The following is a 24,027-nucleotide window of genomic DNA, read 5'->3' on the forward strand; positions in this document are numbered from 1 at the left end:
TTAGATGATCACGAGTTTAAGTATGAAATAGGTGGTAAATAATATTTTTTTTTTACTTTTTAGAAAATGTTTGCTTACTTTATGTAGAAATAGATATTTTTGGGTATAAAGTTTAACTAAACTTTAGTTAAACTTGAGATGATCAGGAGTTTAAGTATCAAATAGGTGGTAAAAAATATTTTTTTTTTACTTTTTTGAAAATATTTGCTTACTTTATAGGGAATTATGGATTTTTGTAAATAAAGTTTAACTAAACTCTAGTTAAACTTGAGATGATCACGAGTTTAAGCTTTTAAAATGTTGCAAATTTAATTTTTTCGATTTTTTGAACATATTTGTGTAGTTTATGAGGAATTTCGGATTTCAGATTTTAAAGTTTAAATAAACCAGGGATATTGCTACATCTAGGGAAAAAAAGGTATTTTAAAATATTTTAAATATTTTGTTTACTTTTTATTTCTCTAAACTCTGCCTCTAGTACATTTCCACTAATTCATTCATGTTTTTTTTCCCAACATTTTCAAATTCATTCATTAAATTTTTTGTGTTGACGTGCGTATGTCTGTCTGGTAATTTGAACCTTGGCAAAAATGTTAATTAGTTTTTAAACATTATAATTAAATATAACAACTGTCAATAATAAATGAATATTTTCATACAAAGCGACTTAAAAAAAAGAATTTGTTAAAAAACCATTAAACAATACAAAAAAAATAAAATTAAACATCATTAAAGTTTTTTTCAACTTTTAACTAAAGCACAGACAGACCTCATAAACGTTATGATAATTTGTTGTTTATGTGTTAAACCAACTCTTTTTTTAAAGCTAAACATTGGTTGTTTTAATTTTATTTTAATTAAAATATTTACAAACTAAAATTCACAAAACTCCACATGGCATTTTTATGGTAAAACTACTTAAACTCAACTTTAGTTTAAACTTTTCAAACACTCTCTCACATGAGTCATAAAAAGCCGGCTTTTTTTTCTCAAAAAAAAAAAAAACAAGAAAATGTTTAAAGAAAATCTAAAAAAAACCAAGCAGCTACAAAAACAATGTTTAATTGAGTTCTCCTAATTATTTATACAATTACAATTGAACGTGTCTGTATTTCTAAAAAAGGCTTTAATGTCAAAATCACAGTGGGTATGATGAATAGATAAAGTGATCAAACACTTGAATACATTTTTATTATAAAATATTTTTAGGAGCTGAAATTAAAACATCAATAAAAAGGCAAATGAAGTCACAGCGGGATAAATTTATTGATTTTTATAATCATTAATATTCGATCGATCAAAAAAAAAAATTATGATTTATTAACAAGTTTAAATAATAGTTAAGCTAATAGAAGTTAAATATGAAGTTTGTAATATTACAAAATCTTTTATTAAATAATAATCAATACAAGTACTTGGTTTTTTAAAAAGAAATTTTAAAAAATAATTATTAAAAGCCTTAATTTAAAATATGTGTTAAACTCTATAACTTACTAAAGTTTTGTTAAACTTTATTCCCAAAAATGCTTTTAATACTTAGAAAATCATTGGAATTCTCTTAAAATGATTCATTTTTTATTTTAAATGTATTTTGTTTTTAAGAAAAATTAACCAGGGTTTAGTTAAACTTTTTCAAAAAATTTAAGCTAAAATCTGAAGAAAATGTCAACTTGTTTTATAAATGTTTAGAACTTTTTATTTATCCGCAGTTTGGGAATTAATCTTGAGTTTAACTTAAGTTGATCTAGTAAAATAAAGAAATATTTGTTAATATTCTTTAAAACATAAAAAACTTTGAACTTGAAAACAATTTAATTATTCTTTTACACTAAACTTGGCTTAAACTCAAGATTAAATGGAGTTTAGTTAATACTAATAAACAAAATTATTTATCTATGATTATTTTTATCATTATTACTCAATTCTGTTTTATTTTGGTTTTAAACTTGCATTAAACTCAAGTTAAACTTTGGTTTAGCTAATCCTGTTAAACGAAAAATAACTAAAATCGAAAGACAATTTGCATAAATGCTTTAATATACTTTAAATAATTCATTTGAAAAAATTTTTGAATTAAACTTGGGTTTAATGCTAGTTTAAGTAGGGTTTAGCTAAAAATGTAATATATTTCTTTACTTATGTTTACTTTCTTCATTATTACTAAAATAATTTTTTTTTGCAGAATTTTTTTTTCCAAACTTGGGTTAAACTCAAGTTTAAGTGTTGTTTAGTTAAACTTGATACTAAAAAAAATCTGAAAACTAGAAAATTTTGAGTATTCTAGCTTAAAAATAAATTTTGAATTATTTAATAAATCATTTTCAGCTTAAACCTGGTTTAACTCAAGTTTAATTAGAGTTTAGTTAATCTTGATGCACAAAAATGCGTGAAATTAAAAAATTTTTCTTAAAAATAATTTATAAATTAATTTTCAAATAATTTTCAGCTTAAACTTGGGTTTATCTCATGTTTAACCTGGGTTTAGATAAACTTGATACATAAAAAATTATAAAAATCATGAGGACATGCTTTTAAGTACTTAACAATTTTATTTAAATAATTTTTTAGCTTAAACTTGGGTTTAACTCAAGTTTAAGTAGGGTTTAGGTAAACTTGAAACTAAAAGAAGTCTATAAATTAGAAAATTTTGAGTAGTCTAGCTTAAAAATAATTTTTGAATTATTTAATAAATAATTTTTTAGTTTAAACCTGGTTTAACTTAAGTTTAATTAGAGTTTAGCTAATCCTGATGCACAAAAATGCTTGAAATTAGCAAATTTTACTTAAAAATAATTTATTAATAAATTTTCAAATAATTTTCGGCTTAAACTTGGGTTTATCTCATGTTTAAGCAGGGTTTAGATAAACTTGATACATAAAAAATTATTAAAAACGTGGAGGACATGCTTTTAAGTACTTTACAATTTTATTTGAATAATTTTTTAGCTTAAACTTGGGTTCAACTCAGGTTTAAGTAGGGTTTAGCTAAACTTGAAACTAAAAAAAGTGTATAAATTAGAAAATTTTGAGTATTCTAGCTTAAAAATAAATTTTTTAATTTTTTAATGAATAATTTTCAGCTTAAACTTGGGTTTATCTTAAGTTTAAGTTGAGTTTAGTTAAACTTGATTCACAAAAAATTATTAAAATCGCGAGAAAAAGATTTTATGCTTTAAACATTTTATTGAAATAAATTTTTAACTTAAACTTGGGTTTAACTCAAGTTTAAGTAGGGTTTAGTTAAACGTGATATACAAAAATTCTTGAAATTACTACAGTTTGTATATACTTGCTTAAAAATTATTTATAAGTCATTTTACAGATAAATTTCAGCTTAATCTTCGGTTCAACCCAAGTTTAAGTAGAGTTTAGTTAAACCTGATTCCCAAAAAATTTATTTTACAATATTTGAATTAAAATATCATGCTTTTCTTTTACTTTCAGATTGTTTCTTAATTTTTTATGAGAGCTGGTAAGTCTTATACTATTTTTAATTTGAAATGCATAGCCAAATTTTAGGTTTATTGCTGGTTTTCTGACTTTATTATTTGGTTTAATTTGTTGTAATTAAAATTTAAAAGCTTTTACAATTGCAGTTAGTTGGTAATTACTGCAAACAGATGATCGACATATTTTGATTAAAATTTAGGTAACTTTAAAAAACACATGTTTAGACATGTCTAAGTGGTTTATTTTTTCCTAAGAAATTTAAGTTAATAAACTATATCAAGTACAGAAAATAAATTAAATAATTGAGGTTGGTTGTTTATTGAAACGATTTTCTGCTTCAATGAGTTTCATATGGTGTTTGTTGGAAAAGCTTTTTTTTGTGTTCCCCAATCACTTGATTTGAAATCAATTAACAAACAAATAATTAGAACAAATTAAAGAGAATTGTAAAGAATTAAAAAGCCATAATTATAATAGCAACCATATGTTACAAAATACAAAAGATTAAGTGCGTGAAATTAACAACTTCCTAAATAATGAGTTATTTTTTTAAAGGGGGAACACTGGGGAAGGGGTCTTTATAACCCAAAAATTTTTGTTAAACAATAAATTCTATAAATTGTCATTTTTAAAAATACGTGCTTTTATTTCATATAAATTAAAAAAAAAGACTAGCAATAAATTAAAACAAAAGTGATCGAGGTGGGTGTGTAAAATTTCTGTTTCTTTGAAATATTTTTCAATGAAATTTTTGTGCAACTGATTCATTCATGAATGATTTTATTTTGGCATACGAAAACAAGAAATAAATTTCACCACTTATTGAAAACATGTTTTGTTTGATGTTGTTTTTTTATAGTTTCAAAAAAACCAATAAAATTTCCGAATATAATTGCTTGTATCCCTTCATTTACTTTAATAGACATTCTACGTTCAAATTCAAATGATTGGTCACCTTTTATCATGTTTCTTGAGTGTTTTTTATATTTGGGGTTCTTTGTTTTATCTCCGCCTTAAAATCTTTAGCTAACATTCACTACAATTTCTTAGGTTTTTAGGCCGCAAAATTACCAACTTCCTGTGTCGATGAATTAGTTAGATGAATGAGCCGTTAAAGTAGCCATATAAACATGACTGAATCGATGAAATCGTTTGCTGTTTGGGTGTTAAAGATTTAGTTTCTTTTTTATCTTTTTAAGCTTTAGTTTTAAACCTCAGCTACTTTAATAATTTTACCTTTAAAGCAGGTAGTTTTCAATAATAATTTTGTTTTCATGATGTTTCTTATCGTATATTTAATTAGTTGAGCTTGTTAATAAATCTTAAGGCTTTTGTTAGCTAAAACGAAATTGACACCTTGTGTTATTTGCTTTTATACGAAATTATAAATAAATCAACACAAATTTCAAACATTAACCCTAAAAACATAGGAAAATTTAACAAAATTATAAAAATTAACAAAAATTGGCAACGCGACATTTTCCAAATGTACAGGAATGATGAACATTTTAAGCTAAACGTATTAAAAACAAAAAAAGTTTAATAAAAACGTAATAAAAATTTAAAATTTTCAATAAATAGCAACAAATTGGTAACGCGACATTTTCCAAAAGTAAAGAAATTTAGAAAATTTAAATTGAATAATATTAGCAACAATAATAGCTTCAGGAAAACATGATAAAAATTATAAATTTTGCAAACCAAACAAAAAATTAATAACGCGACATTTTCCAAAAGTACAGAAATTTAGAAAAATTCAATGGAAACATATTACAAACAATAATAGCTTAAGGAAAACATAATGAAAATCGGAAATTTTCTATAAATACCAAAAAATTAGTAACGCGACATTTTCCAAAAGTATGGAAATTTAGAAAATTTTAATAGAAACATATTACAAACAATAATAGCTTTAGGAAAACATGATAAAAATTTAAAATTTTTCATAACTAACAAAAAATTGGTGACGCGACATTGTCCAAAAGTAAAGGAATTTAGATAATTATTAGTGGGAACATGTTAAAAACAGTAAAATCAAAAGAAAACATAATAAAAGTTAAATAGTTGGTATAACTTACAAAAAATTGGTAACGCGATATTTTCCAAAAGTATAGAAATTTAGATAATTTTAATGGAAACATATTATAAACAATAATAGCTTCAGGAAAATATTATAAAAATATAGAATTTTCAATTAATACCATAAAATTGGTAACGTGACAATTTAAAAAATATTGAAAATTAGATAGTTTTAATAGCAACATATTAGTACACAGCTAAATTGAAGGAACACATAATAAAAATTAGGAATTTCTCAAAACTAACAAAATATTGGTAACGCGACATTTTCCAAAAGTATAGAAATTTAGAAAATTTTAATGGAAATATATTACAAACAATAATAGCTTCAGGAAAACATGATAAAAATTTAAAATTTTGCATAACTAACAAAAAATTGATAACGCGACATTTTCCAAAAGTTAAAGAATTTAGATAATTATTAGTGGGAATATATTAAAAATAGTACAATCAAAAGAAAACATAATAAAAATTAAATAGTATGTATAACTTACAAAAAATTGGTAACGCAACATTTTCCAAAAGTACAGACATTTAGAAAATTTTTATGGAAACATATTACAAACAATAAAAGCTTAAGGAAAACGTGATACAAATTGCAAATTTTCAATAAATACCAAAAAATTGGTAACGCGACATTTTCCAAAAGTAAAGGAATTTAAATAATTTTAATGGAAACATATTATAAACAATAATAGCTTCAGGAAAATATGATAAAAATATAAAATTTTCAATTAATACCATAAAATTGGTAACGTGACAATTTAAAAAATATAGAAAATTAGATAATTTTAATAGCAACATATTAGTACATAGCTAAATTGAAGGAACACATAATAAAAATTAGGAATTTCTCAAAACTAAGAAAATATTGGTAACGCGACATTCTTCCAAAAGTATAGAAATTTAGATAATTTTAATGGGAACATATTATAAACAATAATAGCTTAAAGAAAACATGATAAAAATTTAAAATTTTTAATAAATACCGAAAAATTGGTAACGCGACAGTTACCAAAAGTATAGGAATTTATATAATTTTAATGGGAACATATTAGTACGCAGTAAAATTGAAGGAAAACATTAAAAATTGCAAAATTCAATATAAAAATTTAATAATTTTAATCAATTACTTATAAATATTGCCATATTTGAATTGAATTTTCATTTAATCATTGTAAATAATTTATTTGCTATTTAGAGCAACATTTTCATGGAGTGAAAAACTTAGTATTTCTGTCTAGTCTATTATTAATTCCCCAAATGGGGAGGCAGGACTCATATTAATTTGTTTTGCATACAAACAATTAAACCATAACAATGATTATATTATTGTCTATAAAAAGTAATTAACTAAATAAACGCAGCGACCTGTTGTTGTCATCGTCAAATGTTTAACACTTTTCAACACGAAGTTTTTTTTTTTGGTTTTTCTATTTAGCAATATTTAGTTATAGTTTTAACGTGGTTCATAATTGTCAGTGGCTACATTAAAAAAAAAAATAATAATAAAAAATGGAAAATTATTTTCAAATATTTCTGAGTTGCGGATTCATATTATTAATTTCAAAGGCTGTAAGTCCTCATACGGATGAAGAGAGAGGAATTATTGCAAATTGGTATCCAAAACAATCTTTCGCGAATCCTATAAATTCATCTCAGAATGTTATTGAGATGTCTCAAACTTGGTATCATAATATAACGAGTCCAGTTGGAAATGATTTGGACTCTTTTAAAACTGAAAGCCCTGAGACACCAAGGAATGTTCAACAAACTATCAGGAGTTCTGAATCGGTCATTGGTTATTCCAAGAAAAGAATTTTAAATTTTAAGCAAATTCGTGTGGAGAGTTTTAAACCGAATCCAAAGATTGGACAACTGAATAGTTTAGATGTTACCAAAGAGTCTAATAAGAGTTTGGGTCAAAATTCCCGGGAGTTGAGGAATCCTAGTCAAGCTTTCCGGAACCCAACAGATTCATCTCAGCATGTAGAGGAGTTGCTGCAAAATTGGTATCACAATCCAACAAATCCAACCGAGAATGATCTGGAGACTTCGAAAACTCAAAGACCTAGGAATCCAAGAAATGTTCAGGAAACTACTAGGGGTTCTAAAGCGCTTTTCGGCCATACCAAGAACAGTCTTTTAAATACTGAACATAGTCGTGTAGAGAGTTATAAACCGAATCCAAAGATTCGACAACTGAAGAGTTTGGGTCAAAATTTCCGGGAGTTGGGGAATCCTAGTCAAGCTTTCCGGAACCCAACAGATACATCTCAGCATGTAGAGGAGTTGCTGCAAAATTGGTATCACAATCCAACAAATCCAACCGAGAATGATCTGGAGACTTCGAAAACTCAAAGACCTAGGAATCCAAGAAATGTTCAGGAAACTACTAGGAGTTTTAAATCGGTCTTCGGCCATTCCAAGAACACTCTTTTAAATACTGAACATAGTCGTGTAGAGAGTTATAAACCAAATCCAAAGATTCGACAACTGAAGAGTTTAGATATTGCCAAAGACTCTAAGAAGAGTTTGGGTCAAAATTCCCGGGAGTTGAATAATCCTAGTCAACATTTCCGGAACCCAACAGATCCATCACAACATGCTGTCGATTTGCTGCAAAATTGGTATCATAATCCAACAAATCCAACTGAGAATGATCTGGAGACTTCGAAAACTCAAAAATATGGGAATCCGAGAAATGTTCAACAAACTACCCGGAGTTCTGCATCAGCCATTGGTCATTCCAAGAACAATCTTGTAAATTCAATGCAAAATCATGTGGAGATTTTTGAAACGAATCTGAATCTAAAAGATCTAAACCCAACTGAGATTGATCTGGAGACTTTGAAAACTCCAAGATCTAGAAATCCAAGGAAGGTTCATCAAACAAGCAGGAGTTCTAAATTCAACTCACTGTCAAATCTAACAAATTTACCTGACTTAACAACAGATTTGTTTCACTTAAGGAAATCTTCAGCAAACTGGCAACCTTTCACTTTTTATACTCCAAGATCCTGGAATTTCAAGAAGGTTTTGCAAAATACCAAGACTGTTGAAGGAAATTCCCATTTTAAACTTAAACGTTCTCCTCGAACTACAACTCTTAAAGCTGAAGAATTTGTAATGTTCCAGGAACGATCCAGGAAACCCCCAAAAATCATTAAAATTCTGCTGGAAAATTTATCGGTCAATAATTTAAAGACTTTAGAAACCTTGCTTAGAGTAGACACTTTAGTTTTATATGGCTGGCAGGAAAGCTTAATTGAAACTTTGCTAGATTTTCAGGAAAATCTACCGCCTCTTTTAATAATATCGAGCTTAACAAATGAAGAGCTGCGACATCACTTCAATAGCAACATTTTGAGTTTAGTGTTCTTGGGATCTGAGGAATATCCCTTAAACAGCTTACTATTAAATATTGTTAATAAATCGCTAAATAGAAGACATTTGAAGAAGCTTATCTTGATAACAGAGGCTTCTATTGCTAATGACAAGGGAAAATTCGTAACTTTATTTAATTGGCTGCATAAGGAGGGTTTCTGGAATAGTTTACTGTTGGATAGGGAAGGTAATTCCTTAAGCTTTGATCATTTAAAAGGTTTTTATATAAAGAATATGACTCTTGGAGAATTTTTGTTAAAAACCAATAATTGGCAGGATTTACAAAGGTTTCCCATTAGCTGTTCCATGGGCTCAAATCCTCCCCGGGCTTATGTTCAGCGTGATGCTCAAAAACAAGTTACCCTAAAGGGTTATTATGGCACCATAATAAATCTGTTTGCTAAATACTATAATGCAATTTTAAAGCCTTATGTTTTGTCGGATGCGGAGTATTACACCGAACTGGATTGTGTGAAATATATAAATGAGCGTAAGGTGGACATATGTGGCGATGTTTTAACCATTCACACTGAATATGTGGTAACCTATCCGGAAGAGATTAGCGCCAGCTATCTAATGGTGCCCTATGACAAGCCATTGGCTCGTTTCTATTACTTTTTGAAACCCTTCCATTTGTCTGTGTGGACCATAGTGAACTGTAGTTTTTTGTACAAAGTCGTAACACTCTCCATTATACATCGCCTGCAGCATGGCACCTGGAATGCCAGTCTTCAAATGTTATACGCTGTGCTGTCTGTCATGTTTCTGCCCTTTCATTTGACACATGTCAAGGGTGCCTATCGCAAGTTTTTGGAGTTCTTAATGATATTGGTGGGTTTTGTGGTGGCCAATTGGTATTTGTCGGTATTATCCAGTCTGCTTTTCACACGACTCTACTCTAATGACATTAAATCCTTGAAGGATTTGGCTCATCAAAATATCTCCATTATGGTTAATGAGTTTGATGTGTATCTCCTCAATTCCACCATTAATGATCCCATTATCATGCAGCAGCTTTTAGTAGTAACCAGTGATGTCTTGCTGCAGCATCGTCGTAATTTGGATCCGCATTATGCCTATTACAGTCAATCTGATAAAATCGAATTCTATTTGCATCAACAGAAATTCTTATTGCGTCCTCGCATGAAAGTTTTAACGGGCATACCGCCCATTAATGAGGTTTTAGCCGGCATACCCATGAGTCCCAATTGGCCCTTTCAACATTTGCTTAATGATTTTATGCGACGCATATTGGACAGTGGTTTGTATCAGCGTCTTTTGGTAACTTCCCGGGAGGAGGGTATTGTTAATGGTTATTTGCATTATTTCCCCACGGAGCATCATTATGTGGAGCCTCTGTCCATAGAATATTTTCAAATGCCAGCCATGCTTTTGGCTGTGGGTTATTCATTGGCTTTGGTCGGTTTTCTTTTGGAAATTTATGTGTTTAAATAGTTTTAGACAGAGTTTTAATTCTTTTTTTTTCAAGATTTCTTTTAAATGTTTAGAATTAATTTAAATTTAAGAAAATTTTATAAAAATAAATAAAAAAAACTTTGAAAAAAACAAGAATTTAATTACTATTACTTGATTATATTCTAGATATTGTTATTACTTGCAAATTAATGCTCTAGACGTTAAAAATTTCAAAATAAAATAATTGGCAACGCTTGGATTTTCAAAAAAAGCCCTGAAATATTAACAAACACTTACATTTTTTAAAAAATTTGTATAAATATCTTTCACATTAAAGATAATGAACAAAATATTGATATTTTTAGCAAAATCATTGAAATTTTAAAAAGTTGGCAATGCGAAATTTTTCAAAAACTTAAGAATATTAATTTTTTTTATTGTAATAGCTTAATTAAAAGTCTCTCATTTGAAAGCTAAAATTAAATTTTTAAGTTCTTGAAAAAAATTACCAAAGTTGGCAATGCGACTTTTTTAAATTACATAATTTCAAAACAAAACTTAAACGAATTTAAACTAAATTCTTTAACAATTATAAAATAACAATATAAAATAATAAAAGTTAGTCTAAAGTGCCACAAACATTAATTTAAAAAAAAATTGGCAATGCGAATTTTTCAAAAACTTAAGAATCTTAATATTTTTTTATTGTAGTAACTTAATTAAAAATCTCTCATTTCAAAACAAATATTAAATTTAAAAATTCTGCAAAAATTTTCAAAAGTTGGCAATGCGACTTTTTTAAATTACATTATTTCAAAACAAAAATTAAACGAATTTAAACTAAATTCTTTAACAATTCTAAAATAACAATATAAAATAATAAAGGTTAGTTTAAAGGGTCACAAACATTAATTTAAAAAAAAATTGGCAATGCGATTTTTTTTAAAAATGAATGAAATTACAAATTTGTTTTATTAATTTGATACAAAATGCTCTAACAATTCAAAAATTAAAAAGGAAAATTCAAAAAACATTAAATTTAATAAAATTGGCAATGCGAATTTTTCCAAAACTTAAGAATCTTAATATTTTTTTAAAGTAATATCAAAATTAAAAATCATAGATTTCAAAGCAAATTAAATTTTTTGGATTCTAAAAAAATTTACAAAAGTTGGCAAAGCGAATTTTTTTAAATTATGTAATTTTGAGGATAATATTAAATGAATTTAAAATAAATTCTATAACAATAAAAGAATTAAAAAGAATATTCAAAAACAGTTAAACTAAAAGGCTGGAAATATAAAATTAAAAAAATTGGCAATGCGAATTTTTCCAAAACTTAAGAATCTTAATATTTTTTTTAAATAATGTCTGAATTAAAAGTTTTACATTTCAAAGCAAATTAAAATTTTTGGATTCTAAAAAAATTTACAAAAGTTGGCAAAGCGATTTTTTTTTAAATATAAAATTTAAAAAAAAAAATTACATGAATTTAAACTAAATTCTATAACAATAAAAGAATTAAAAAGAAAATTCAAAAAGAGTTAAACTAAAAGGCTCGAAATATAAAATTAAAAAAATTGGCAATGCGATTTTTTTTTAAATTTGATAAATTGAAAATTTATTTTTTGGATTGTGTTCAATAAAAATCTCATATTTTAAATAAATAATAAAAATTTAAAATTTGTTTGAACTTAAATGTTGGTTGGCAATGCAATTTTTGAAAATTTTTATTATTTCGGGAAAAATTTTTAATAACTAATAGATAAATTCCATAGCAATTACAAAACCAGAAATGAAAAAATATAAAATGTTACTTAAAAAGGTCAAAAATATAAAATTAGAAAAAATTGGCAATGCGATTTTTTTAAAAACCAGTAAAATTCAATAAGTTATTTATGAAACGTGTTAGATAAAAATCTAAGTTTGAAAATAAGTAATAAAAACAATAAATATGAAACAAATAATACTTAGTTGGCAAGGCGACTTTTTAAAATTTAATTATTTCAAGAAAAATGTTTAATAGATAAAAGCTATATGCTATAAAAATTATTAATTCGAAAATATGAAATAGAAAAGGTTACTTAAAAAGCTAAGAATAGGAAAATTTAAAAAAATTGGCAATGCGATTTTTTATAAAACAAGTGAAATTAAAAAAAAAATTAAGGAATGTGTTAAATAAAAATCTCAAATTTTAATTAAACTCTAAGGAAATAAATTTTTCAATAAATAGTTCTTAGTTGGCAATGCGAATTTTAGATAATGTAAAAATTTCCTGAATAATTTGTTATAAATTTAAGCTAAATTTCATAACAATTAAAAAAAAGAAAAGAATAAATATAAAAAAATAATTTAGAGGGCATAAAATGGGAAAATTAAAAAAATTGGCAATGCGAATTTTTCAAAAACAAATAAATTTAACAAGTTTTTTGAGCTAAAAAGTTGCATACACATAACGCTTTTAAATTAATAATAAACATTTAAAATTTTAAAAATGTAGGCCGTAGTTGGCAATGCGACTTTTTTTAAATTCAATAATTTTGAGATTTTTTTGAGATAAATTAAAGCAACATTTTACAGCAATTATAAAACTAAAAAGAAATGGCATAAAACCTGAAGTAAATAAGCTTAAAATAAATAAAAATCAAAAATTGGCAACGCGAATTTTTCAAAAACATGTTAAATTTAATAAGTTTTTCGTAGTAAATTAGTTATTAAATATTTCTTATTGAAATCAGTTATAAAATTTTAAAATATTTAGTTGGCAATGCGATATTTCAGTGATTTCAGTTAATTCAGTATAATTGCCTGCAATTGTTTTTACAAGAAACATAATTTTCACAATCACAATTATTAGTGTTTTAGTTAAAACTAATTTCATTTAGTCCTATTTTGTTAGGCCTCTTTCTAACGTCAAGTTTTAATAACTAGTTACAATTAATTGTTACATAAAAAAGTATTTAAATATTACTACAGAGAAAAAGGGAGGGAGCAAGCAGACCATTAATCATTTAACAACAATTAACTGCAAAACAAAACACGAGGGTAATGCGAGAGACAAAAGGGAAGTAAATAGAACTATGCAAAACCATTTCAAACAATAAATTTATGAATCAAATTTGTCTATTTGGGAAAAACGCCCAGCTCTCTTTAAGATCATAATCATAAAATAACATTCCAAAAACATAACTAACCATTAATAAAGACATGTTGAAACATGTTGTTACAATGACAATGTTGAAATGCATAATAATAAAAATAATTGTTACTTGCAACATTAATTTAATTGTCAATTCTCTTAAATTTTTGTAATTTTTAAAATATTGACACCAATTTTTTTTTTAAATTCTGGAAATTTCGAAAAAATCGCGTTGCCAATTTCTGGAATTTTGTAAATATTTGCCTTATTTTTAAAAAATTTCTACAATTTTATTTAGAATTTGTTTAAATTAATTTAATTTCAACAAAATGTTATTAATATTTTTGGAAATTTCAGCACTGCTTAAAAAGTTGCATTACCAATTTCTTTGTTATTTTTGCTATTTTAAAAATTTTATAGCGCTTTCCATTAAATAGTACTATTTAAAGAAATTTTACATTACTATTTTTTAATTCTGTCATATTTTTAAAAAAAATCGCATTGAAAATTTTTAAAATTTGAACATTTTTGTAAAATTTTTTAAGATTTTCTTTAGTTTATTTAAAATAGCTAGTCTTTAATAAAATGATTTGATAATTTCTGGAAATTAAATTATTTTATAAAAATTCGCATTGCCAACTTTTTGCTATTTTTTGAAAATTTTAAAAGTTTATTACGATTTCCTTTAATTCTTTTTATTTGTAAAATTTTGCCATCAACTTTTTGTAAATTCTGTCAGTTTTGCATAAAATCGCGTTACCAATTATTTGAAAAGTTGTAAAATTTAGCAATAGTTTCTTGTTTTCTCAGGATTTGTTTTTAAATTTGTTTATATTGTTAAATTTCAACAAAATTCTAGTAAATTTTTTTTGAAATTAAATTATTTTGAAAAAAACGCGTTGCCAATTTTTTGTTATTTTTTGAAAATGTTAAAATTTTATTATCTTTTTCATTTAGTATTGCTATTTAAAAATTTTGCCGTCAACATTAACTTTATTCTTATACATTCAGAAAAATCGCATTGCCAATTCTTTTGGAAATTTGCTAATTTTTGTCATACTATACTAAATGTTAAGGATTTATGTTTAAATGTGTTTACATTATTTGGTTCTTAGTAAAATACTTAAAATTTTTAGACATTAAAGCATTTTTCAAAAAGTAGCGTTGCCAATTTTTTGTTATTTTTGGAAAATGTTAAAATTTTATTATCTTTTCCATTTAATATTACAATTTGTGATATTTTGACATCAACATTTACTTTATTCTTACACTTTCACAAAAATCGCATTGCCAATTCTTTTGGAAATTTGGTTAGTTTTGTCATACTATACTAAATTTTAAGGGTTTATCTTCAAATGTGTTTTTAATATTTGGTTTTTTGCAAAAATGCTTAAAATTTGTGGAAATTAAAGCATTTGCTGAAAATTCGCGTTGCCAATTTTCTATTATTTTTTGAAAATTTTAAAATTGTATTATCTTTTTTAATACATATTACTATTTGTAAAATTTAGTTATCAACATTATCTTTATTCTTACACTTTCAGAAAAATCGCATTGCCAATTATTATGGAAATTTGGTAATTTTTGCCATACTATATTAAATCTTCAGGGTTTATGTTTAAATGTGTTTACATTATTTGGTTCTTAGTAAAATTACTTAAAATGTATAGACATTAAAGCATTTTTCAAAAAGTAGCGTTGCCAATTTTTTGTTATTTTTGATAAATGTTAAAATTTTATTATCTTTTCCATTTAATATTACAATTTGTGAAATTTTGACATCATCATTTACTTTATTCTTCCACTTTCACAAAAATCGCATTGCCAATTCTTTTGGAAATTTGCTAATTTTTGTCATACTATACTAAATTTTAAGGGTTTATGTTTAAATGTGTTTTTAATATTTGTTTTTTTTTTGCAAATTTCTTCAAATTTGTGGAAATTAAAGCATTTGCTGAAAATTCGCGTTGCCAATTTTTTATTATTTTTTGAAAATTTGAAAATTTTATTATCTTTTTTAATACATATTACTATTTGGAAAATTTTGTCATCAACATTAACTTTATTCTTATACATTCTGAAAAATCGCGTTGCCAATTTTTTATTTTTATTATCTTTTTCCGTTTAATTCTGGCACTTTTTAAACATATTAGATTGCCAATTTAGGTTTGGAGATTTTTATGGTTTAATTTTCTTATTAAAACATCCTGTTATTTTGTTGAAACATAAAATATGTCTTTCTTTATTTGTTGTTACAACTCTTAAAATATAAAATTTCCATTACAAAACTAAAAAACCCCAATAAAAAACCCCCCGCCAAAACTATGGCAGGCAATTGAAAATATTCCACACCCAAAGGCTCCACAATATGTTGTTCATTGGGAAAATATTTCAAAAAACCTGAACGTATGCCATCCTCATTGGCCTCGTTGAGTAAACGTTCAAATAAACCAGAAGCCATAACATGGGCGAAAATATTATTGAGCAAATGTTGAAAGGGCCAATTGGAGCGCATGTGTATGCCGGCCAAGGCAGGATCAAGCCGAACTTCAGTTAGCTCTCGCATAATAGGTCTCAAGAGAAATTTCTGTTGATGCAAATAGAAACTGTTGCGATCATATTGGCTGTAGTAGGCATATTGTGGATTTAAATTCCGTCGATTTTCCAGCACTATATCTTCCGTTACCAAAAGCAATTGTTGCGAAATGAGGGGATCAACATCTGTGGAATTTAACATATGATATTCAAACTCACTAACCATGATGGAGATATTAAGACGCTGTAAATCCATGTGGGTGAAGTTAGCTACGAAAGTTAGCTCCGTTTTTTAACATTTCTATGTTAATGTATAAACTAACATAGCTCCTACTCAAAGACTGTTAAGTTAACAGAGCTGCTTTATATTACACTCAGTAAACATTTTATCAATAAAAACAAAAAAAAGGGGTTTACCGATCATTCAGCTTTAATATATAATAACATTTTTTTTGGATAAAAAAAAATAAATATTTATTATGAACAATCGTTGATATTTTTGCTTGTACAGTATTATCTCCTTTTGAAATCCGAAAAAATTGGCCAAAAATGGAAAGGTGCTCCTTATCTACTTAATGGGGTCGAAAGCCATGTATTCATAGATTTCAGAACTGTATTGCCTATATTCAGAATCAGTATAGCATTTTTGCAGGAGCATTTTCAAAATTATGAAATTGTGAATTTTGTCATATAAGGATTTTTTGAAATCCGAAAAATTGGCCAAAAATGGAAAGGTGCTCTTTAGATTTCAGAACTGTATAGCATTAAAAAAATTATCTTAGCAACTATGTAAAGAAATTTTTTTTGCTGCCAAATATAAGTGTATTTTATTTTGGTTATAACATTTGCAGGGGAAATGAGTAATTTTGTATAAATCGGAGACGGAAAATGCAATAAAAGTTCATGTTAGCTATTTAGAACGTTTCAAAATCTGTATATTCCATGTCTGGTTAGTGTTTTGCTGCATAATTGAGTGAGAGATCTTTTGCAGCAGGTGTCTGTCTATAAGTGCTCTATTAATTTCTATTCTTACTATGTATAAATTTTTTAATTTTATGTAATTAATTTTTTCTGAGTGGAATATGAATCATATTTGGCCCTAAGGGCTTGATTCTAAATAAATGAAAATAAATAAATAAATAAATAACATATTCTCACTGCTGTATCAATCAGTGTTACCGTTTTGTTTAGAATAAAATGAATTTGTTCCACGATGCCTTTTACATGTTCTGCTGGAAAATAGTTCTATCAACTTTTCCATTCCTGGGTTAAGAGAAAGAAAAAGTGTTAATCTCTACTACTAGAAATGTCAATCATACAAATTGTAAGTCACAAATGGTGCAACTAAATAGTCTCCAAAAAGATCTAATTTAGCATACGAATTGGCTTTAATTCTCTGTTGGCATAATTCTCGCAAATTCGTACAAAACCAAAACACAAATATTAAAATTATTAAATATTACACTTCATGACTTTTTAATTTTGTAATACCAGTATAGGAATTTCTAATATTCAAATGTAAACATTCACTCTAACTATGAAAGAAATTTTAAAGCTAATTTTTGTTAAAGTCGACTTTATTTTAAAATATAACTTTTGTTTTTATTTGAAAAAAGCTTCAAAACTTTTTCCAACATACTACACATTAAAATAATTGAAAGTATTATTATATACATAAAAGTATTGAAATATATAAAATTAAAATCGATTGATCTCATTAATACAAATAATAAATATTATTAAAAAAATTGTTCACAATATTGATTTTATTATATTGAACAATTAATCTCAAAACATTTCAATATAATTATTATTTGTTAACAAAAACAAACATAGAAAATGTTTAAATACAATCATAAAAATATTAAAATTAATTATATAAAATTAAAATCGATTGATCTCATTAATACAAATAATAAATATTGTTAAAAAAATTGTTCACAATATTGATTTTATTATATTGAACAATACACAGAATCTTAATAAGAAATATACATTAATGATCAATTAATCTCAAAACATTTCAATATAATTATTATTTGTTAACAAAAACAAACATAGAAAATGTTTAAATACAATCATAAAAATATTAAAATGAATTATATAAAATTAAAATCGATTGATCTCATTAATACAAATAATAAATATTGTTAAAAAATTGTTCACAATATTGATTTTATTATATTGAACAATACACAGAATCTTAATAAGAAATATACATTAATGATCAATTAATCTCAAAACATTTCAATATAATTATTATTTGTTAACAAAAACAAACATAGAAAATGTTTAAATACAATCATAAAAATATTAAAATGAATTATATAAAATTAAAATCGATTGATCTCATTAATACAAATAATAAATATTATTAAAAAAATTGTTCACAATATTGATTTTATTATTACTATCGGATCTCAAAAATTTCTTATTTTGGTAAATTTTTCGGATTTCACAAAATCCGTATAGCAATCAGTATAGCAAAAATGCTATACTGATTCTGAATATAAGCAATACAGTTCTGAAATCTATGAATACATGGCTTTCGACCCCATTAAGTAGATAAGGAGCACCTTTCCATTTTTGGCCAATTTTTCGGATTTCAAAAAATCCTTATATGACAAAATTCACAATTTCATAATTTTGAAAATGCTGCTGCAAAAATGCTATACTGATTCTGAATATAAGCAATACAGTTCTGAAATCTATGAATACATGGCTTTCGACCCCATTTAGTATTTTTCGGATTTCAAAAAATCCTTATATGACAAAATTCACAATTTCATAATTTTGAAAATGCTCCTGCAAAAATGCTATACTGATTCTGAATATAGGCAATACAGTTCTGAAATCTATGAATACATGGCTTTCGACCTCATTAAGTAGATAAGGAGCACCTTTCCATTTTTGGCCAATTTTTCGGATTTCAAAAAATCCTTATATGACAAAATTCACAATTTCATAATTTTGAAAATGCTGCTGCAAAAATGCTATACTGATTCTGAATATAAGCAATACAGTTCTGAAATCTATGAATACATGGCTTTCGACCCCATTAAGTAGATAAGGAGCACCTTTCCATTTTTGGCCAATTTTTCGGATTTCAAAAAATCCTTATATGACAAAATTCACAATTTCATAATTTTGAAAATGCTCCTGCAAAAATGCTATACTGATTCTGAATATAGGCAATACAGTTCTGAAATCTATGAATACATGGCTTTCGACCCCATTAAGTAGATAAGGAGCACCTTTCCATTTTTGGCCAATTTTTCGGATTTCAAAAAATCCTTATATGACAAAATTCACAATTTCATAATTTTGAAAATGCTGCTGCAAAAATGCTATACTGATTCTGAATATAAGCAATACAGTTCTGAAATCTATGAATACATGGCTTTCGACCCCATTTAGTAGATAAGGAGCACCTTTCCATTTTTGGCCAATTTTTCGGATTTCAAAAAATCCTTATATGACAAAATTCACAATTTCATAATTTTGAAAATGCTCCTGCAAAAATGCTATACTGATTCTGAATATAGGCAATACAGTTCTGAAATCTATGAATACATGGCTTTCGACCCCATTAAGTAGATAAGGAGCACCTTTCCATTTTTGGCCAATTTTTCGGATTTCAAAAAATCCTTATATGACAAAATTCACAATTTCATAATTTTGAAAATGCTGCTGCAAAAATGCTATACTGATTCTGAATATAAGCAATACAGTTCTGAAATCTATGAATACATGGCTTTCGACCCCATTAAGTAGATAAGGAGCACCTTTCCATTTTTGGCCAATTTTTCGGATTTCAAAAAATCCTTATATGACAAAATTCACAATTTCATAATTTTGAAAATTCTGCTGCAAAAATGCTATACTGATTCTGAATATAAGCAATACAGTTCTGAAATCTATGAATACATGGCTTTCGACCCCATTAAGTAGATAAGGAGCACCTTTCCATTTTTGGCCAATTTTTCGGATTTCAAAAAATCCTTATATGACAAAATTCACAATTTCATAATTTTGAAAATGCTCCTGCAAAAATGCTATACTGATTCTGAATATAGGCAATACAGTTCTGAAATCTATGAATACATGGCTTTCGACCCCATTAAGTAGATAAGGAGCACCTTTCCATTTTTGGCCAATTTTTCGGATTTCAAAAAATCCTTATATGACAAAATTCACAATTTCATAATTTTGAAAATGCTGCTGCAAAAATGCTATACTGATTCTGAATATAAGCAATACAGTTCTGAAATCTATGAATACATGGCTTTCGACCCCATTAAGTAGATAAGGAGCACCTTTCCATTTTTGGCCAATTTTTCGGATTTCAAAAAATCCTTATATGACAAAATTCACAATTTCATAATTTTGAAAATGCTCCTGCAAAAATGCTATACTGATTCTGAATATAGGCAATACAGTTCTGAAATCTATGAATACATGGCTTTCGACCCCATTAAGTAGATAAGGAGCACCTTTCCATTTTTGGCCAATTTTTCGGATTTCAAAAAATCCTTATATGACAAAATTCACAATTTCATAATTTTGAAAATGCTCCTGCAAAAATGCTATACTGATTCTGAATATAGGCAATACAGTTCTGAAATCTATGAATACATGGCTTTCGACCTCATTAAGTAGATAAGGAGCACCTTTCCATTTTTGGCCAATTTTTCGGATTTCAAAAAATCCTTATATGACAAAATTCACAATTTCATAATTTTGAAAATTCTGCTGCAAAAATGCTATACTGATTCTGAATATAAGCAATACAGTTCTGAAATCTATGAATACATGGCTTTCGACCCCATTAAGTAGATAAGGAGCACCTTTCCATTTTTGGCCAATTTTTCGGATTTCAAAAAATCCTTATATGACAAAATTCACAATTTCATAATTTTGAAAATGCTGCTGCAAAAATGCTATACTGATTCTGAATATAAGCAATACAGTTCTGAAATCTATGAATACATGGCTTTCGACCCCATTAAGTAGATAAGGAGCACCTTTCCATTTTTGGCCAATTTTTCGGATTTCAAAAAATCCTTATATGACAAAATTCACAATTTCATAATTTTGAAAATGCTCCTGCAAAAATGCTATACTGATTCTGAATATAGGCAATACAGTTCTGAAATCTATGAATACATGGCTTTCGACCCCATTAAGTAGATAAGGAGCACCTTTCCATTTTTGGCCAATTTTTCGGATTTCAAAAAATCCTTATATGACAAAATTCACAATTTCATAATTTTGAAAATGCTCCTGCAAAAATGCTATACTGATTCTGAATATAGGCAATACAGTTCTGAAATCTATGAATACATGGCTTTCGACCTCATTAAGTAGATAAGGAGCACCTTTCCATTTTTGGCCAATTTTTCGGATTTCAAAAAATCCTTATATGACAAAATTCACAATTTCATAATTTTGAAAATTCTGCTGCAAAAATGCTATACTGATTCTGAATATAAGCAATACAGTTCTGAAATCTATGAATACATGGCTTTCGACCCCATTAAGTAGATAAGGAGCACCTTTCCATTTTTGGCCAATTTTTCGGATTTCAAAAAATCCTTATATGACAAAATTCACAATTTCATAATTTTGAAAATGCTCCTGCAAAAATGCTATACTGATTCTGAATATAGGCAATACAGTTCTGAAATCTATGAATACATGGCTTTCGACCCCATTAAGTAGATAAGGAGCACCTTTCCATTTTTGGCCAATTTTTCGGATTTCAAAAAATCCTTATATGACAAAATTCACAATTTCATAATTTTGAAAATGCTCCTGCAAAAATGCTATACTGATTCTGAATATAGGCAATACAGTTCTGAAATCTATGAATACATGGCTTTCGACCTCATTAAGTAGATAAGGAGCACCTTTCCATTTTTGGCCAATTTTTCGGATTTCAAAAAATCCTTATATGACAAAATTCACAATTTCATAATTTTGAAAATTCTGCTGCAAAAATGCTATACTGATTCTGAATATAAGCAATACAGTTCTGAAATCTATGAATACATGGCTTTCGACCCCATTAAGTAGATAAGGAGCACCTTTCCATTTTTGGCCAATTTTTCGGATTTCAAAAAATCCTTATATGACAAAATTCACAATTTCATAATTTTGAAAATGCTGCTGCAAAAATGCTATACTGATTCTGAATATAAGCAATACAGTTCTGAAATCTATGAATACATGGCTTTCGACCCCATTAAGTAGATAAGGAGCACCTTTCCATTTTTGGCCAATTTTTCGGATTTCAAAAAATCCTTATATGACAAAATTCACAATTTCATAATTTTGAAAATGCTCCTGCAAAAATGCTATACTGATTCTGAATATAGGCAATACAGTTCTGAAATCTATGAATACATGGCTTTCGACCCCATTAAGTAGATAAGGAGCACCTTTCCATTTTTGGCCAATTTTTCGGATTTAAAAAAATCCTTATATGACAAAATTCACAATTTCATAATTTTGAAAATGCTGCTGCAAAAATGCTATACTGATTCTGAATATAAGCAATACAGTTCTGAAATCTATGAATACATGGCTTTCGACCCCATTTAGTAGATAAGGAGCACCTTTCCATTTTTGGCCAATTTTTCGGATTTCAAAAAATCCTTATATGACAAAATTCACAATTTCATAATTTTGAAAATGCTCCTGCAAAAATGCTATACTGATTCTGAATATAGGCAATACAGTTCTGAAATCTATGAATACATGGCTTTCGACCCCATTAAGTAGATAAGGAGCACCTTTCCATTTTTGGCCAATTTTTCGGATTTCAAAAAATCCTTATATGACAAAATTCACAATTTCATAATTTTGAAAATGCTGCTGCAAAAATGCTATACTGATTCTGAATATAAGCAATACAGTTCTGAAATCTATGAATACATGGCTTTCGACCCCATTAAGTAGATAAGGAGCACCTTTCCATTTTTGGCCAATTTTTCGGATTTCAAAAAATCCTTATATGACAAAATTCACAATTTCATAATTTTGAAAATGCTCCTGCAAAAATGCTATACTGATTCTGAATATAGGCAATACAGTTCTGAAATCTATGAATACATGGCTTTCGACCCCATTAAGTAGATAAGGAGCACCTTTCCATTTTTGGCCAATTTTTCGGATTTCAAAAAATCCTTATATGACAAAATTCACAATTTCATAATTTTGAAAATGCTGCTGCAAAAATGCTATACTGATTCTGAATATAAGCAATACAGTTCTGAAATCTATGAATACATGGCTTTCGACCCCATTAAGTAGATAAGGAGCACCTTTCCATTTTTGGCCAATTTTTCGGATTTCAAAAAATCCTTATATGACAAAATTCACAATTTCATAATTTTGAAAATGCTCCTGCAAAAATGCTATACTGATTCTGAATATAGGCAATACAGTTCTGAAATCTATGAATACATGGCTTTCGACCCCATTAAGTAGATAAGGAGCACCTTTCCATTTTTGGCCAATTTTTCGGATTTCAAAAAATCCTTATATGACAAAATTCACAATTTCATAATTTTGAAAATGCTCCTGCAAAAATGCTATACTGATTCTGAATATAGGCAATACAGTTCTGAAATCTATGAATACATGGCTTTCGACCCCATTAAGTAGATAAGGAGCACCTTTCCATTTTTGGCCAATTTTTCGGATTTCAAAAAATCCTTATATGACAAAATTCACAATTTCATAATTTTGAAAATTCTGCTGCAAAAATGCTATACTGATTCTGAATATAAGCAATACAGTTCTGAAATCTATGAATACATGGCTTTCGACCCCATTAAGTAGATAAGGAGCACCTTTCCATTTTTGGCCAATTTTTCGGATTTCAAAAAATCCTTATATGACAAAATTCACAATTTCATAATTTTGAAAATGCTCCTGCAAAAATGCTATACTGATTCTGAATATAGGCAATACAGTTCTGAAATCTATGAATACATGGCTTTCGACCTCATTAAGTA

The 24,027-nt window shown here is 26.9% G+C and overlaps 1 protein-coding gene across 1 annotated transcript in view; it reads right to left on the bottom strand.

The window, feature by feature from the left end:
- LOC135958715 (uncharacterized) overlaps positions 1 to 4,415 on the bottom strand; it is a 37,384-nt gene extending 32,969 nt beyond the window's left edge. The window contains exon 1 of the mRNA XM_065509607.1: positions 4,365 to 4,415. Within this exon, the coding sequence (XP_065365679.1) occupies positions 4,365 to 4,415 (51 nt within the window). The remainder of the gene's footprint in view (positions 1 to 4,364) is intronic.
- Positions 4,416 to 24,027: the final 19,612 nt, after the last annotated feature.

The sequence above is a fragment of the Calliphora vicina genome, chromosome 4 (assembly GCF_958450345.1).
Source record: "Calliphora vicina chromosome 4, idCalVici1.1, whole genome shotgun sequence".
Lineage (NCBI taxonomy): Eukaryota > Metazoa > Arthropoda > Insecta > Diptera > Calliphoridae > Calliphora > Calliphora vicina.